Source organism: Piliocolobus tephrosceles, chromosome 9 (assembly GCF_002776525.5).
Source record: "Piliocolobus tephrosceles isolate RC106 chromosome 9, ASM277652v3, whole genome shotgun sequence".
Lineage (NCBI taxonomy): Eukaryota > Metazoa > Chordata > Mammalia > Primates > Cercopithecidae > Piliocolobus > Piliocolobus tephrosceles.
The window spans coordinates 11403341-11423121 of record NC_045442.1 but is presented as its reverse complement, the minus strand read 5'-3'; the positions used below and the strand labels follow the sequence as shown (position 1 = coordinate 11423121).

At 41.4% G+C, this 19781-nt stretch overlaps 1 protein-coding gene across 2 annotated transcripts in view; it reads left to right on the top strand.

The window, feature by feature from the left end:
* Positions 1 to 19781, top strand: part of BTBD16 (BTB domain containing 16) — a 68169-nt gene that overhangs the window by 31154 nt on the left and 17234 nt on the right. For both annotated transcript variants that reach the window (XM_023224396.3, XM_023224397.3), the window contains exon 10: positions 6092 to 6211. In XM_023224396.3, coding sequence (XP_023080164.1) covers positions 6092 to 6211 — 120 coding nt within the window. The remainder of the gene's footprint in view (positions 1 to 6091; positions 6212 to 19781) is intronic.

Sequence of the window (19781 nt, the reverse complement as noted above, 5' to 3'; positions counted from 1 at the left end):
ATTGTTGAAGCAAAGATAAACATGGCATCCCCTAGACTTTTCATAACATTGTCCCTCCCTTGGAAAGGCTGAGCTGTCACACCCTGGCAGCATTAACCAAGAAAGGAGAAAAAAATGTCTGACCACAACCAGAAGGTTAGTGGTGGGAGAAGCCTGACAAACGTACGTGGGGCAGGAAAAGAGGTCAAGAGCATTACGTGTCAAGTGTCTAGACTCACCAGCTTGGCAGACATGACTGATGTGGAAAATGGGTCCTACTCCTCCGGCCCCTCCCCAGGAGCTGTCTGCACAGACAGTCCAGGGCTATCACTGAGTGGGAGAAGAGCCCTGTGTGGCTTCGGGCTTGTCATCAGCCACGTGCCCAGGCTGACCACTTCCCAGCCTCTGCTCACATCTTCTGAGGCTGATCTCCAGTGGCTGCCTGCATTAAAGCTTGAGAGAGGTGGGAGACAGGGTTCAGGAAGAGGGGTCTTGTTAGAAGTTTCACCAGCTAGGGCTTCTCATGTTAGGGTGCTTGTGAGTGGCCGGTGGATTTGGCACCGTGGCCCACAGCTATTTCAGAATGTATCTTTCTCGAGCAAACATTTTGGTGTGTGTTGGGTGCTAAGTGCACTGTCCCTTTCTATCCCCACCACCCCATGTGGTGGGCACCGTTATCATCCCTGATATAAGAGGGCTAATGATGGGCAGGGCAGGGCAGGGCCTCCACTGGCTCCAAAGTCCACGTCTTGCCCTGTGTGCTGCACCCCTCATCGGTGGTCATGGAGGCCAAAGCTACCAGCAACTAAAAAGACATAGTGAGAACCCAGTGGTCCCAAGGAGTCACGTGGCCCCAGAGTGGGATGTGTGGAAATGCAGACTCCAAGGTTAGGGGTGGAGTGGCCCTTGGCCTGACTTATCTGGCCCTCCAGCTGTGGGTCCAGTCCCCTCTCTGTGGTCACAGGTGTTTGGAACAATCCATTTCCTAGCAGATGCTGCAGCTTCTGGGCCATTCGGCTGTCTCCATCTGAAGTCCCTTGAGCTCAACTTCCTTCAGGTTTTGCTTTTCATTTTGTAAACCACCTGGGGTAAAATATGCAACAGTTTTCCTGACCTCCTGAGCCTCTGGTTTTAATTTATTTCCCTGGCATTTGGTTTTCAGTTAATTTTTTAGAGGTCACTACTGGGTTACCCTGTTTCTATTAACTCTAAGAAACTTTCCTTCCAACTTCTGTTTTTCTGGAAGCCAAGCTCCTCACAGACTTAGGAGGATGGAGATCTCAGAGCACTGTCTAGCTCCCATCTCGACCAAAGACTACCTTGCAACCAGGGGCACTGCATCCCTGTGTTTCCAATTCTCCCTGACTTCCCGCCTATAACCCGAGAAGTGTTGAGGTCTCAGGAGTTCCCTAAGAAGAGCTACGCATGTCCTCCTTGTTGCATCTGTCGCATGGCTTGCCTCTAGCATGGGACAAGTTTCCCAAGGGTGTCTGGGACACCCCGGGCACCCATCTCAAATATAATAGTTCTTGAATCCAATGCTTCTTTAGTTAATACTAACAATACCCACCAATTATTAAGCACTGTTGTATGCAAAATACTCAAGTGGGTTATCCAGACTGATTCCTACAGCAGCCTAATGAGGTGGATACTGTTATTGGCGTTTCCTGCCTATGGAATAGAGATGATAGGAAATGACGGTATCAGCTGAAGGTCTCCTCATGCAACATGAGAGTTGGGATTTGAACCCACGTCTGAGTGGCCTAAAGCCTGTGGTCATTACCAGCCCACTGATGTGCTCTGCATGAGGCCTTCTTTTTCCTTATTGATGGTCAAGAACGATAACAATATTGATGTTATTTTTACTGTTAAAAAAGTATAAAGGTAGAATGATAATACAAAACGCAGTTGTACTCATCTCCCCAAATGAATGCATATTAATATTTTGCCTGAAATTGAGAAATCAAACATTTCCAGTGAAGCAGTAGTCACCTACGTTCCCTCCCAGTCCTATTCCTTTCCTCACTTCCTGCCTCCTTCCCCCCTAAAGACAAACCACTGTCAGGAACTCGTGCAGATTTAATCTACGTGATTTTACTCTTACCACATAAATAATATTGCTTTAAAAGATTTAAACTTGAAATACACGCTCTCATCGTGATTGTAACGTTCTGCAACTTATTCGCGGACATTGTGTGCTGTGTTCTCTCCATGTTGATATTTACATATCTAATTAGCATTTAAAATTTTAATTGTACAGGGTTCTGTTGAATGAATGCACAACGATCTCTTTTCACTCCCTTCCTAATGGCCTTTTGTTTTGTTTTGTTTGTTTGTTTGCTGTGACAAGCGACGCAGCAGTGGGCATCCTTGTTCATATCTTACTCGCATGGTCATGATTTTCTCTATGGTCTACATGCAAAAGAGGGCTTTTATTGTTGATATATAATTTTCTCAGTAAAAAATAGAGGACAATGTCTTATCAAAAGCATTTTTTCCCCTAAAGAACAAATACTATTTACATTCCAATGGCTGCATTAAACACACATGGTACAGACCATAGAGGAAGTTTCAAGTCCCTGTGGGTTCTGTCTTGATTGAGGCCATCAGAGCTCTTAGGTAAATGAAAAGGTGTATGAATGTCTTTGGTGTGGTTATCTGTTGCAGAAACAAATACTTTCAGGTCTGATATTGACCTAAAGACAGAGGAATTGACTTTAATAATTATCCTTCATAAATAATAGAACCAGGATTCTGATTCGGGGAGCTCCCAAGGACTCCCCAGTGTTGCTGCTAGCCCCTCTTTAGTAAGACCTCAAAGGACCTTCTGGGCTTGAGGACCTCAGGTGTGGAGTCTACACTGGAAGTCACACCACTTTGCCAGCCCAGCTGACAAAGTTCTTCACGGGGACATCGTATCAAGTGGCTCTGAAGAGAGTCTCCCTTTCTGGCCTCACGATGATTTGCCCACATGGTGACGAACTTGGTCCTGTCTGGCCAGAGTCAAAGTCCATGCATTTGTAGGTGGCCTGAAAACCAAAGGAGAGGAAAGAGACAGTTTTACTCTGTTCAGAAATAGCATGAGAGGTGGGTGACATTTTCATTGTCCTTTAGAGTCACAATTTGTCTTTCATGCCACCCACCATAACCACATACAGTGGCTGAGCATGGAAGTGGTGATGTATTTTAAGGCCAGGACGCTATGTCCATGGTCAGAGACTGAAAATGTCAACGGGTTTAGGAAATGTTGAAATGGCTCCATAGATAACCATCAGAGGCTGCTAGAGAAGGGGGCTGGGAAACAGCCGTACTTACAGAGCTGACATTACGGGGTAGCAGCTATTCTTTGGCAATGCTTGTTTATGGAAGAGAGGCCTCATGCTGCAGCAGGTACTGCACGGGCTCTGCAGCTAGGAACTGACTCTGCCACGTATCCATAAGAGCTTCCATCCGCTGAGCATGTCATGATGTGCCAGGCACTGTACTTAGCACTTCGTATGTGTGCAGTCAGTAGAATGATGGCCCCACAGATGTCCACATCCCACTCGCTGGAACCTGTGAATATGTTAGGTTGCATGGCAAAGGAAACTAAGGCTGCAGATGGGAACTAAGGTCACTAATCAGCTAATTCTTTTCTTTCTTTCCAACTTTTATTCTAGGTTCAGGGGTACATGTGCAGGTTGTTACATGAGTAAATTGCATATCACAGGGATTTGGTGTACAGATAATTTTGTCACCCAGGTGATCAGTATAATATCCTTGATATAGTTTGGATGTGTGTCCCCACCAAATCTCATGTTGAATTGTAATCCCCAGTGTTGGAGATGGGGCCTGGTGAGAGGTGATTGGATCCCGGGGGTGGATTTCTCACTAACGGCTTAGCACTATCCTCTTGGTGCTGTTCTCCTGATAGTGAGTGAGTTCTCTTGAGATCTGGTCATTTAAAAGTGTGTGACTTCTCCTGCTCTTGCTCTGGCTGTGTGAAATCCTCCTCCTCCTTTATCTTCTGCCAAGATTGTAAGTTTCCTGAGGCCTCTCCAGAAGCCAAGCAGATGCCAGCATCATGCTTCCTGTACAGCCCATGGAACTGTGAGACAAGTAAACCTCTTTTCTTTACAATTACCCAGTCTCAGATATTTCTCTGTAGCAATTCAAGAACAGAACAATACAACCCTATACATAGTTCTTCAATCCTCGCCCTCTTCCTACCCCCCACCGTCAAGTAGGCCCTGTGTCTGTTGTTCCCTTAATGGTGTCCATGTGTACTCGATGTTTAAGCTCCCACTGATAAGTGAGAACATGCAGTATTTAGTTTTCTATTCCTGTGTCAATTTGCTTAGGATAATGGCCTCCAGCTCTACCCATGTTGCTGCAAAGGACATGCCTTTGTTCTTTTTTATGGCTGTATAGTATTTTATGGTATATATAAATACTATACAGTATTTCTTTATCCAGTCCACCATTGATGGGCACATAGGTTGATTCCATGTCTTTGCTATTGTTAATAGTGTCAGCTGGCTTTAAAATGAGGGGCTTATTCTGGATGACCTGGGTGGGCCCATCGTGATCACAAGGACCATGTAAATGTGAAGAGGGAAACCAAAGAGTCAGAACCATAGAGAGATTTGAAGATGCTGAACTGCTGACTTGAAGACTGAGAAAGGGGCCATAAGCAAAGGAATGTGGGTGGCTTCTAGGTGCTGGAAAAGGCAAGGAAGCAGTTCTCCCTTGAGCCTCTAGAAGAAATACAGCCCTGCTGATAACTCGATCTTACCTTGTTTGGTACTTCTGACCTCCAGAATGAGGAGAAAATAAATCGTTTTGTTTTGAACCACTTGGTTTGTGACAATTTGTAATAGGAGTGATAGGAAACTCATACACTCACCTCATCCGCTCTGCACCACTTTCCTCTGAGAAGCTGCTGTGATCACACTTTCACAGATGAGGACATTGCAGCTGCGGGGCAATTAAGCAACTCACAGGAGGTTCCACAGCCAGTTTGGTGAGAAACTGAGATTCTAACCTGCCCTGTACCCAGGTCTGAGCCCAGAATTGTGTGACCTTGGATAAGTTATTCAGGTTTCAGCCCTCAATCATGGCCAGAACTCAAGTGAAGTGAGTGAGGCACCTTGGTGCAAAATTTAAGGGAACACCAAAAAAACTTAGTCATGAAGATGCAGCATATTTTACTGTAATATATTAGAATTAAAAGTGACAGACTGGATTAAGAAAATGTGGCACATATACACCATGGAATACTATGCAGCCATAAAAAAGGATGAGTTCGTGTCCTTTGTAGGGACATAGATGCAGCTGGAAACCATCATTCTCAGCAAACTATCGCAAGAACAGAAAACCAAATATGGCATGTTCTCACTCATAGGTGGGACTTGAACAATGAGATCACTTGGACACAGGAATGGAAACATCACACACTGGGGCCTGTTGTGGGGAAGGGGGAGGGGGAGGGATAGCATTAGGAGATATACCTAATGTAAATGACGAGTTAATGGGTGCAGCACACCAACATGGCACATGGATACATATGTAACAAACTTGCACGTTGTGCACATGTACCCTAGAACTTAAAGTATAATAAAAAAAAAAGAAAAAAATAGTGGTAAAGACCACTATTTACAAAAATAAATGAAAATAAATTATAAAAAAATTGATGCAAAAAATGCCACGATGAACAAAATACTAAAATTTTAAATAAACATAGGGTTAATCTCAATTTCTACATCTATGAAAGTAAGGACTAACTTTGCAGGATGGTTGTGTGGGATTAAATGAAAGAATCTACAGAAAACATCTTGGGAACACCTGACACATGGTAAGAGCTCATTAAATAATGATCATCGTATTGCAGGGGCACAGAGGGTGGGTGAAAACACAGGCCCCCGTGTCAGGCTGCTGAGAGTCAAATCCTAGCTCCGCCATTTCCCAGTTGAGTGGCCTTGAGTAAGCTGTTTACCTGCTCGGTGTCTGAGGCTAACTTCCGACTCAAAGGTGGTGTCACCTCATTCCCAAACTCATTCTAACCAGTTTCTTACAAGCAGCATGATTTTGTGCTATTTCTAAAATGTCTTCTCAATCTTTTTATTTTGGCCAGGTTGTTTACCTTTAGTGAATTCCGTCTTCTGAAAACAATGCTTTTGTGGGTCTTCTTGCAACTAAACTACAAGATTCAGGCAATTCCAACTCATGAAACCATGATGACATTTTTTAAGAGGTAATATAACTTAGTGTTGATTGATGAAATACACAAATACTGAAATGTACAAACACTGCTCGTAATATCACGGGGGAAAACCCGTCAGTGATAAAATTTTTTATAGCATCATTCAGAGGGCAATTTAAAAAAAAAAATAGGGTCTAAGATTATAGGATGCTTTCAAACCACCAAATTACCTGGAAAAGTAAACAACATGTAGGTGTTGTACTGTGAGATAATCAGATGCTTCTGGGAACTTGTTGTGTCCAGTAATAGGCATGATGCAAAAGGTACTCCTTGGTTCAGGAAAATGACCACACTAACCTGACCTTTAAAACTTCGTTTGAAAAAAAAATCAGCTTTCTTAGGTTGAATAAGACTCATTTTTTTTTTCCTGTGGACGTAACTGGTGGCATTACCTTGTTAGGTTTATGTTTCTGATCCCCACATCCTCAGGAATGAGGGCTTCCAAGCGTGACGAGGTGAGTTTAAGGAAGTAAAGATGCTTCATTTCTTTTGCATGTGTGAGTTTAGCAGATAAACACGCATTCACATATTGACCTGTTTAAGCCAAGTTTCATTTGCATTGTTTTGAAGCATTTAATTCATTTCTGGAACATCTGTGTACTGCGTTAACTAAAGAGCCCATTTTTTCCTCTGTCTTGTTATTTGAGGAAAGCAGTATTCAGTGTCGGAATTACATGTACTTTGTTTAGTTTCCATATAATTTGCTTTGAAGCCAAATGTTTTACCCGCCCTCCCCCACTCTTTTAATAGCCTATGAGACACTTTTTCCAATGAGTCATGCAGCACCAGGAGGAATTGCTGTTTGGCTCCAGGTCAGCTCCCCTACTGGAAACGTCTTAGCACTGGGAGATAGGAAAAGAGCTAGAATGTGGTGATTCATCAGAGCTGTGTTTTTAATGTGGGAGAAGCAAGTGAGGAGAAGGGAGTCAAGGTGTGGGCCCCCTGCCAAAGTTGCTGTTTCCGAGGCCTTCGCTTGCACTCCTGAGCCAGAGACGCCACAGCTCTTCCCCGGAGTGGCAGGCACACGGGTGTTTCTCACCACTAGGGCTTTTCCATTTTCCTTTCGAATCGACATTGATTTGTCCCAGAGCTCACATCGCCATGCATTTCCCCAAGCCCCCTGATCCTGTACAGTTTTCTTTGTTGGAAACCATTTGCTTCTTTCCAAGTCATGTCATTGCCCCAACCTAAGCACTGATGACAAATCTTTCAACAGGGGCCGAGTCCTCTCAATATAGAGTGGGGGGTGGCTCCAGACAGCCAGAGCCTGCTGTGTCCCTTCCCCAACCTCCCTCCTTCCCTGCTTGGCTCTCCCCAGTCTCCAGTAAGCTTTGGGTCAGACTGGGAGAAAGGATGGGAAAGCGTGGGGCTTGGATGCTCTCCCCTGCACACTGTCCAGGCCCACTCTGTCAGCACAGAGGACCCTGTGGCCCACTTTTAGCACTGCAGCTGGTTCTCCTCCTGCCCAGCTCATCTCTTGCCCCAGAGTGGTAGCACCTCGCAGTTGTGTCCTTGTCATTGGCCTCCATCTCCCAAATGCATTTCCTGAGCCCTGGGCTCCTTCACCTGGGGGTCTGCTCTGACTGCTCCTGCTTCCCCCAGTCCCTGCCTGCTCTGCCTTGTCTCTGTCTATCCGTGACAGGGCCCTCCCACCAGAGCTGCTCTTCCTAGCCCCTGATGAACCCCTTAGTTCATGTGTATGTCCTGCCCCTCCCAGGGACACCATAAGCAGCTTCAACAAAGGGCTTATGATCCTTTCTCTTGTCCCAACTTGCCTGGCACCTTGCTGGACCATGAGTCTCCATCAGACATTTTTTTCTTTTCTTTTTTTTTTTTTTGAGACAGGATCTTGCTCTGTCATCCAGGTTGGAGTGCGGTGGGGTGATCATAGCTCACTGCAGCCTCAAACTCCTAGGTTCAAGCGATCCTCTCGCCTCAGCCTCCTGAGTAGCTGGGACTACAAGAGCATGTCACCATAACTGACTAATTTTTAAAATTATTATTTGTAGAAACAGGGTCACTCTGTTTTGCAGGCTGGTCTCAAAGTCCTGGTCTCAAGTGGTCCTCCCACCTTGCCTCCCAAAGCACTGGGATTACAGGCATGAGCCACTGTGCTGGGTACATTTGTTTTTTTTTTTTTTTTCTTTTTGGAGGCAGGGTCTTACCCTGTCACTGAGGCTGGAGTACAATGGCACAATCTCAGCTTGCTGCAACCTCTTCCTCCTGGGTCCAAGCAAGTCTAGTGCCTCAGCCTCCCAAGTAGCTGGGGCTACAGGCATGTGCCACCGCGCCCAGCTAATTTTTATATTTTTAGTAGGGGTGGAGTTTCACCATATTGGCCAGGCTGGTCTTGAACTCCTGGCTTCAAGTGATCCTCCCACCTCAGCCTCCCAAAGCATTGGGACTGTAGGCATGAGCCACCACGCTGGGTCCATTTTTTTGTAGCTCCGTTCTTCTCAGAGAAGTGGGTCTTAAATGCTGATGGAAAATTCGGAGAACACCATGTGTGTGGCAACTTCAAACCATAGAGATAGGAGACACATTTCTGTTTCTATTGATGGGTGGTGCCCGTTGAGTGCACTAGCCCAAGAAGGATTCTCAGTTTTTCTCTAGGCTCTGAGAAGAAGAATGTCGCAGTAGATTGGCGGTGTCTATCCTGGATGCAGGAGCCAGGCTTGGTGGCGCCCTGGCTCCATGTTTGCCATCCCCTGCCGACGATCCCCAGGGCTGACCAGTGACAGTGCGGGGGGCCTTGTAGCTGCTGGCCTAGCAGGGCTGGTGACTGGAGGGCTTGGGCTGCCCTGAGGCACCTCTGCTCCCTGTGGAGGTGGAGGGAGACTGCAGGGAGTCACGGATAGCCTGGGTCAGCATTGCCTCACCAGGCGAGTTGAGCTACAAACTTTGAAGGGGCAAAGGGAGCAGCTAATCAAGGAAGCTCCAGTAGTTGCTGACAGGGATATGCCAGGAGCATTTCAAAGTGAGACAGAGGAGCAGACCCCGGGAAGACAGTAAACAGGCAGAGGAACAGACCCCGGGGAAGACAGTAAACAGACTCGGAAATGAGAAGAGAGGGAGCTATTTGGCCCAATTTTAAAAATTGCAAATATTGATAAAATCATTTAAATGACAGAGCAATCTACTTCCTGGGGAGGAGGACATGTGGAGGCCGTCACATTATGGGAACTCACAACATGGATCTGCACTTTCCTAACATGTCAGTAGTGGGACAAGCTGAACAAATATTAGCTCACCCGGCCCTTGACCCTACCAGGAAAGAAGCTGAGCAGCAACTGCGGGCATGGCCTTGGCTGGCCCAGAATCCGGAAAGGAGGGTCGAGAGCCATTAACTGAGTAAAATGAGTCAGACGCCCTTTCCTCATCTGTCTCAGCAGTGTCCGGAAGACAGGCTAGGAGGGAACGTAGTTGAATAATTGACTTCTCCAGCAACAACTATACCCAAAATTAAAGACATACGTCCAAGCCATTTCTACTCTCCCATTTTCTTTTGTTCATTAATTTTTTTTCATTCTTTCATTCATTCAACAAATATTTTTTGAACATGTGCTATGTGCCTCAGACATTGACATAATATTGAAGGGGCAGTTTCTTTGCCTAGCCAGATGTTTAGAAATGACTTCGTTTATTTTTGTTGCTATCCAAGAATATCAATGTAAGAAGGAAATATAAACACACATGCACGGTCATGTGTGTGGCTTGCAAACACATGCAAACGCACACCTATATGCACATAAATGCATCACAATTACACACACCTAAGCATACACACACACACACACACATCCCTCTACATTCTACAGCCTGTTTTCCTGGCAATAGCTAGTTTAGAAAAACAAATAGGCTCTCCAGAATTAAATTTAACATCTCCTTGTAGGAAAAATAAAAAATATAAGCAAAACTGTTGCCTTCATCCATGAAGGAAAAGTCATCATTTCATTCCACTTGGTAGTCTGAGAAGTTCAGGAAAGCTGTAAAAACTTGTAATCGGAGAAAGGGCAGAAGCAGGCACATTTTCAACTTTTTAAAAGAACATTTTAAAATCAAGGCATAAAATGCAGAAAAGTGCGTGAACCTTAAATGAAGAGCTCAGTGAATTTCTACAAAGTGAACACACCTGTGTGACCAGCACCCAGACCAGAACGGGGGACATGGCCAGTCTCTAAAGCCCATATCTCAGTCCCTACCTCTTCCACCAAAAGTAAACAGTATCCTGATCTCTTTTACTGCCGATACATTTTCCCTTTTCTTGAAGTTTGTATAAATAGAATTCTGCAGCATATACTTTTAAATGTCTGTCTTCTTTCACACAATAGTGTATCTGTAAAATCCATCCACGTGGCCGCATGTAGCAATAACTTGTTTATTCTCATAGGATATTTCATTATATGATTATACCACAATTTATTCAGATGTTGATGGACATGTTCAGCCACTAGGAATAGTATTGCTATATACAACCACGTACATGTCTTGTGGTACACATAATTATGTGCTTCTATTGGGTAAAAACCTAGGAATAGAATTACTATGTCATAGGGTACGAATAGGTTCAACTTCAGTAAATGCTGCCAGTTTGCAAAGTGGCTGTGCTAATTTATTCCCTAACCAGCAGTGCATGAGAATTCTGATTTTTCCATATCCTTGCCAACACTAGGTATATTTGGTCTTTCACTTTTCTTTTTCTTTCCTTTTTTTTTCTTTCTTTCTTTTCTTTTCTTTTCTTTTTTTTTTTTTTTTTTTTGAGGCAGTCTCACTCTGTCTCCCAGGCTGGAGTGCAGTGGCATAGTCTCAGCTCACTGCAACCTCCACCCTCCACCTCCCAGGTTCAAGCAATCCTCCTGCCTCAGCCTCCTGAGTAGCTGGGACTATAGGCATGCGCCATCACACCCAGCTAATTTTTGTATTTTTAGTAGAGACAGGGCTTCACTATGTTGGCCAGGCTGGTCTTGAACTCCCAACCTTAGGTGATCCACCCACCTCAGCCTCCCAAAGTGCTGGGATTACAGGCGTGAGCCACCGCTTCCGGCTGGTCTTTCACTTTTCTAATGGATGGATAGTGGAACTAACTGGTCTATTCCCTTTTAATTTACGTTCCCCTGCTAATGAGGCTGAGCATTTCTTTATATATTTGTTAGCCATTGGGTATCTTCTTTAGTGAGGTGCTTGTCCAAGTCCTTACCCCATCTTTTCTATTAGGTGGTCATGTTCTTTTCTATGTTCTGCTACATTGTGGTCCATGTCCTTGTGGGATATATGAATTCCAAATACCTTATCTCTGTGGCTGGCTTTCTCACTTTCATAATGGCCTTTTGTTTTTGTTGAGACAGAGTCTCACTGTGTTGCCCAGGCTGGAGTGCAGTGATGTGATCTCGGCTCACTGCAAACTCTGCCTCTTGGGTTCAAATGGTTCTCCTGCCTCAGCCTCCCAAGTAACTGGGATTACAGGCATGTGCTATCACGCCTGGCTAATCTTTTGTATTTTTAGTAGAGACGGGGTTTCACCATGTTGGCCAGGCTGGTCTCAAACTCCTGATCTCAGGTGATTCGCCAACCTCAGCCTCCCAAAGTGCTGGGATTACAGGCATGAGCTACTGTGCCTGGCCTCATAATGCTCTTTTGATGAACAAAATTTTCAATTTTAAGGCAGTCCAATTTATCAAGCCTTTCTTTTATAGTTAGTACTATTTTTTTTTTTTTTTTTTTTTGAGATGGAGTCTCACTCTGTCACCCAAGCTGGAGTATAATGGTACAACCTCAGTTCACTGCCACCTCTGCCTCCCGGGTTCAAATGATTCTGTTCCCTCAGCCTCCTGAGTAGCTGGGATTACAGGCACATGCCACCACACCTGGCTAGTTTTTGTATTTTTAGTAGAGACGGGGTTTCACGATGTTGGTCAGGCTGGTCTGGAACTCCTGACCTTGTCATCCGCCTGCCTCGGCCTCCCAAAGTACTGGGATTACAGGCTTGAGCCACCATACCTGGCCTATAGTTAGTGCTATTTAAGTATCTTTGCCTATTCCAGTGCCATGTGGATATTCTCCTATTTTCTTCTAGAAGCTCCATTGTTTTACCTTGCATTTAGATCAAGAGTCCATCCAGAAGTATTTTTTTGAGTATAGTGTGAGGGACGGGCCATGGTCACGGTCCTTCTTTTTATAAGGATGCACAATTGATCCAGCACCATTTACTGGAAAGGCCATGCTTTGCTCACTGCTCTGCAGTGTCACCTTTGTCACAACATATTTTACATGCTATAAGTGTTAGTGTCATGCAACTATATGTATGACATATGCATCATTTTTAGTACCTCTATTCTGTGCCATTAGTCTTGTCTATCCTTGAAGCAATACCACACTTTCTTAATTACTCTTTCGTTATAAATCTTGAGATGGAATAAGACATCTACCAATTTTGTTCTTCTCCAAGATTACCTTGGTCATTCTTGGTCCTTCGGATTTTCACATATTTACATTAGAATCAGATTGTCAAATTCCACCAAAAAAGACAAGAGAAAAAAATGCTGAGATTTTGACTGGGAAGATGTTGAATATGTAGATCAATTTGGGGAAAATTGACCTCTTTAGAATACTGGGATTTGTAATCCATGAAAATGATATACATCTCCATTTGTTTGTGTTTTAAAATTTCTTGACCAGGCTCAGTGGCTCACACCAGTAATTCCAGCACTTTGGGGAGGCCTGACGCTGAGAGTTAGAGACCAGCCTGGGCAACGCAGTGGGACCTCTTTACAAAACAAAATTTAAAAATTAGCAGGGCATGGTGGCATACTCCTGTAGTCCCAAATACTTGAGAGGCTGAGGCAGGAAGATCACTTGAGCCTGGGAAGTTGAGCCTGCAGTGAGCTGTGATTGTGCCAATGCACTCCAGCCTAGATGGCAAAGTGAGACACTGTCACAAAAAAAATTAAAAATAAAAATAAAATTTCTCTCAATAATATTTAACAGTTTATTGTATAGAGGCCTTGCTCATTTTCTGTTGTATTTATTCCTAAGTGTATAATGTTTGCTGACTCTATTATAAATGGTATCATTTAAACATTTTTATATTCTAATTGTTCAGTGCTGATGCATAGACATACAATAGTTTTGCATATTGACTTTGTGTTCATATATTGATAGATTTTCTTATTAATTTTAATAATAGCTTGTACATTTTCTTGTATGTTTTCTACATATAATTATGATTTTTAAAGAATAATGCTAGATTCATCTCTTTCTTTCCAAATCTTGTGTCTTTTTTTTTTTTTTTTGAGATGGAGTCTGGCTCTGTCGCCCAGGTTGGAGTGCAGTGGCCGGATCTCAGCTCACTGCAAGCTCTGCCTCCCGGGTTCTTGCCATTCTCCTGCCTCAGCCTCCCGAGTAGCTGGGACTACAGGCGCCTGCCACCTCGCCCGGCTATTTTTTTGTATTTTTTTTAGTAGAGGCGGGGTTTCACCGTGTTAGCCAGGATGGTCTTGATCTCCTGACCTTGTGATCCGCCCATCTCGGCCTCCCAAAGTGCTGGGATTACAGGCTTGAGCCACCGCGCCCAGCCCAAATCTTGTGTCTTTCACTTATTTTTCTTCCCTTATTGCACTAGGTGGAATCTCCAGTATCATGTTGAGTAGACGTAATGATAATGAATATCTTTTTTTTCTCCCCAGTCTCAAGGAAAAAGCTTTCGGTAATTCCCAATCTATGTATGCTGTTTGCTGTGGGTTTGGTGTAGATACTCTCTATCAGATTTTGAAAATCCCCTTCTATTTCTAGAGTTTGTAAATCATGAGTGAATCTTACCAACTTTACCAAATGGTTTTCAGATTCTCTCAAAATGATATATAGTTTTCTCCTTTTTGCTGTGAATGTGGTAAAATATATTGATTTTTCAAAGCAATAAACTTTGAGGTGTGATTTAATTACAGCAAAATAAGTACATTTTAAACGTACAGTTTGATGACTTTGATAAATAGATATCAAAGTATATATGCCTGTATAACCAGCACTGCAATCAAGATATAGAACTGTTCATTTATTTTTTAATGGTAAACCAACTGTGTATTCCTAGAATGAAACCAACTAGGTCAAGCAATGTTATCCTCTTTTGTGTCACTGAATTCTATTTGCTGACTGTTTAGAATTTTCGCCTATATATTCATGAGAGATATTAGCTTGAAATTTTCCTTTCTTGGTTTATCCTTGCCAGCTTTTAATTAATATTGAGGTTATGCTAGTTTCATCAAATAAATTTCAAAGCAGTCCCTCTTTTTCTGGTTTCTGGAAGAGTTTGGGAGAGACTGCTGTTTTGTCTCCCTGAATATTTGGAAGAATTTATCAGTGAAGCCGTTTGGGTTTGAGATTTTGGAAGACCTTTACTTACAGATAGAATTTTCTTTATATATATAGTATTATTCAGATTTTATGGGTCTTTTTGTGTCAATTTTAGTTATGGTCTGTTTTTCAAGGAATGTGTACTTTTCATCTAAATTGTTTTAAATTTATTGACACCAGTAATTAACAAACTTTATCTTTTTAGAGCTTTTTTGAGGAATAATTGGAGTTCAATAAACTGCACATAGCTAAGGTTTCAATTTGATGAGTTCTGATGTACATAAGTACCCAAAAAATGATCATTACCATAAAAATAATGAAAATATCCATCTCACATAAAGGTTTCCTTATGACACTTAATGATCCGCTCGTAGGCCGGGTGCAGTGGCTCACCCCTGTAATCCCAGCACTTCGGGAGGCCGAGGCAGGTGGATCCCCTGAGGTTGGGAGTTCCAGACCAGCTTGCCCAACATGGTGAAACCCTGTCTCTGCTAAAAATACAAAAATTAGCCAGGCGTGGTGGCGCACATCTGTCATCCCAGCTACTTGAGAGGCTGAGGCATGAGAATCACTTTGAACCTGAGAGACGGAGGTTGCAATGAGCCGAGATCACACCATTGCACTCCAGCCTGGGTGACTGAGTGAGACTCCAACTCAAAAACAAAACAAAACAAAACGAAACAATCCACTAGTCCTCTTTGCTTCAGCCCCACCACCACCCTTGGTGGGCAAACACAGATCTGCTTCTATCACTCTTGATTTGTTTGCATTTTCTAGAATGTTATACAGTCATGCGTCACTGAACAACTAGGATGTGTTCTGAGACATGCATTGTTAGGCTATTTCATCCTTGTGCAAACATCATAGGGTGTGCTTACACAAACCTAGATGGCATAGCCTACTACACACCTGGGCTATATGGTATAGTGTATCATTCCTGGACTACAAACCTGTACAGCATATTCCTGTACTGAATATCATAGGCAGTTGTAACACAATGGTAAGTATTCGTGTATCTAAACATAGAAAAGGTACAGTAAAAATATGATGTAAAAGATTAAAAAAAGGTATACCCGTACAGGGCACTTACCATGCATGGAGCTTGCAGGACTAGAAGTTGCTCTGGTGAGTCAGTGAGTGAGTAATGCATGAATGTGAAGGCCTAGGACATTACTGGGCAGTACTGTAGACTTTTTTTTTTTTTTTCCCGAAACGGAGTTTCACTCTTTTTGCCTAGACTGGAGTGCAATGGCACAATCTCAGCTCACCACAACCTCCGCCTCCCGGGTTCAAGTGATTCTCCTGCCTCAGCCTCCTGAGTAGCTGGGATTACAGGCATGTGCTAGCACGCCCGGCTAATTTTTTGTATTTTTAGTAGAGACAGGGTTTCTCCATGTTGGTCAGGCTGGTCTTGAACTCCCAACCTCAGGTGATCCACCTGCCTTGGCCTCCCAGCGTGCTGGGATTAAAGGTGTGAGCCACTGCGCCTGGACTGCTGTAGACTTTATAAACGCTGTGCACTTAGGCTACACTGAAATGTTATTTCTTCAATAACGAATAAGCTTTAGCTTACTACAAGTGTTTACTTTATAAATTTTTTAATTTTTAAAACTTGACTTTTTCATAATAACACTTAGCTTAAAACACAAACACATTATACAATTGTACAGAAATATTTTCTTTATAATCTGTTCTATAAACTCTTATCCTGTTTTCTAAAATTTTATGTTTATTTTTTACTTTTTAAAACTTTTTGTTAAAAACTAAGCCACAAACACATGCATTAGTCTAGGCCCACACGGGGTCAGGACCATTAATGTCACTGTCTTTCCACCTCCACATCTTGTCCCACTGGAAGGCCTTCAGGGACAATGACACCTGTGAAGCTGTCATCACCTATGATAACAACGGCTTCTTCTGGAATACCTCCTGAAGGTCCTGCTTGAGGCTGTGAACTTTTTTTTTTTTTTAATATAAGTAGAAGGAGAACACTATACAATAAAGATTAAAAGTATCTAATAGTAAGTACATAAGCCAGTAACAGTCATTTATTATTCATGATTAAGTATTATGTACTAAACATAATTGCATGTACTATACTTTTGTCCAACAGGCAGCACAATAGGGTGTTTTTTATACCAGCCTCACCACAAACACATGTGTTGTGCTACAATAGAACTTTTTCAGTCCTGTCTTTCAGTTCCATTATAATCTTTTGGGACCACTATCTTATATGTGGTCTGTTGTTGACTGAAATGTTGTTAAGTGGTGTCTGACTGTATATCTAGAATGTTATGTAAATAAATCATGGAGTCTGTACTCCTTTTTTTCTGGATTCTTTTACTCATCATAATTATTCAGAGATTCATCCATGCTGTTGCATGTATCAGTAGGTCTTTTTGTTTATTGCTGAGCGATATTCCATTCATGGATTACCAAAATTTGTTTTTCTGTTCATCTTTTCATAGACATTTGGGTTGTTTTCAGTAACTTCATAAATAAAGTTACTATAAATATTCCTGTACAAGTCTTTATGGGAGAGTATGCTTCCATTTCTTTTAAGTAAATAAATACCTAGGAATAGAATGGCTAGGTAAAATGGTAGGTGTATGTTTAACTTTTTAAGAATCTGCCAAACTGTTTTCCAATGTGGTTGCACTATTTTTTGTTTTTGTTTTTGTTTTATGTTTTTGAGACAGAGTCTCACTCTGTTGCCCAGGCTGGAGTGCAGTGGCATGATCTTGGCTCACTGCAACCTCTGCCTCCCAGGTTCAAGTGATTCTCCTGCCTCAGCCTTCTGAGTAGCTGGGATTACAGGCACATGCCAACACGCCCGGCTAATTTTTGTATATTTAGTAGAGACGGGGTTTTGCCATGTTGGCCAGGCTGGTCTCAGGAGATCCACCTGCCTTGGCCTCCCAAAGGGGGGCATTTCATTTGCTCCACATCCTTGCTAACATTTGGTCAGCCTTTTTAATTTTTGCCAATTTAATGCATTTGTAATGGTATCTCATTGTGATTTTAATTTACATTTCCCCAATGACTAATGATGGTGAGCATCGTTTCATATGGTTATTTGTCCTTCATTTATCTTCTTTAATGAAAAATCTGTTCAAACCTTTGGCCCATATTTTTAAAACCGGGTTGTTTATTATTGAATTGTGAGTATTCTTTATATATTCTGGATACAAGTCTTTTGTCAGATATATATTTCATAGATATTTTCTCCAAATCTCTTACTTATATTTTCACTTTCAAAATAGTGTAGTTTGAATATCAGAAGTTTTTTATTTTGACGTTTAATGTGTTGACTCTTTTTTTTCTTTTCAGTTCATTCCTTTTGTGTCCTACTTAATAATCTTGCCAAAGCAAGATGACTATGATTTTTCCTCTGTTTTCTTCTGGGAGGTTTATTGTTTAAGCTCTCACATTTATATTTATGATTAATTTTGAATTAAGTTATATATGTATGTGAGGTAAGGGTTAATGTTCATGTTTTGCATATAGATATCCAATTATTCAGAACGATGTGTTGAAAAATTATCCTATTTCCCTTGAATTGCTTTTGGCACCTTTGTCAAACATCAACCATATGTGTGTGTTTATTTTGGGACTCAATATTCTGTTCCTTTAAACCATATTCCTATTTTATACCAATATATTATCTTGATTAGATAATTCATTTTTACTAAGTCTTGACGTAAGATAATGTAAGTTCTCTAGCTTTGTTCATTGTTTTCAAAGCTATTTTGACTACTCTAGCTTCTTTGAACTTTCATATTAATTTTAAAATCAGCTTGACAGTTTTTGTAGAAAAATCTCATGGAATTTTGATAAGGATTGTCTTCAATGTACAGGCCAATTTGGGAAGAATTCACATCTTAGTAAGACTGAGTCTTCTGATCCATTAATGTGGTGTATCTTTCCATTCATTTAGGTCCTTTTAAATTTCTTTCATAAATGTTTCGTGTAGTTTTGCACATTGTTTAGAAAATTTATCTCTAAGGCTTTCATATTAACACTATTATAAAAGGTATTATTTTAACTTTGATTTCTGATTGTTCTTTGCTAATATGCAGAAATATAAAATTAATTTTTTTACATTGACTTTGTATTATGCAACCTTAGTAGAACTCAACTGTAGTTCTAGAAACTTTTTTTATAGATTCCTTAGGAATCTACATAGGCAATCATGTCACCTGTAAACAAAGATAATTTTATTTCTTCCTTTTTATCTGTATGCCTGTTTTTGTTCTTGCTTTATTACACTGAATAGAATATTCAGTACATTGTTGAACAGAAGTGGTGAGAGTGGACCTTCTTGCCTTGTTCTAGATTACAGGAGGAAAGAATTTAATCTTTCATTATTAAATAAAATTTTAACTAGAGGTTTTTTATAATTACCCTTTATCGTGTTGAGGAGGTTCCTTTTATTTCTAGTTTGGTGATTAATTTTATCAGAAATAGACGTTTTATTTATTTTGTCAAATGTTTAGTTTGCCCTTCTTTTCCTAGTTTCCTAGGTGGCAACTTAAGTCATTGGTTTAAGACCTTTTTTCTAAGTGTTTAGTGCTATAAATTTCCCTCTAATTATTGCTTTAGCTGCATCTCAGAAATTTTGATATGTTGTGTTTTAAACTTCAGTTCAAAATACTTTCTAATTTCCCCTTTGAGTTCTTCTTTGATCTATGGATTATTTAGAACTGTGTTATTTGTTTTGCAAATATTTGAGGATTTTTAAAGATATCTTCCTGTTAACTGATTTCTAACTTAATTCCATTGTTATCAGAGAAAATACTTCGTATGATTTTAGTTCTTTTAAATTATTGAGACCTGTTTCATGGCTCACCATATGATCTCTCTTGGTAAAAAATTTTTAAAATTCTTTATGATTGTATTTTATGTATATTTTTAAAAATTTCAACTTTTATTTCAGATTTAGGGGGTACATGTACAAGTCTGTTACATGGATATATTACATGATGCTCAGGTGTGGTACAATTGACCCTGTCACCCAAGTATTGAGCATACTATTCAATAGGTAGTTTTCCAGCCCTTGTCTCCTTCGCTCCCCACTCTAGTAGTCCCTAGTTTCTATTATTCCCGTATTTATGTTCATGTGTACCCAATGTTTAGCTTTCACTTATAAGTGAGAACATATGGTATTTGGTTTTCTGTTTCTGCATTAATTCACTTAGGATAATGGTCTCTATCT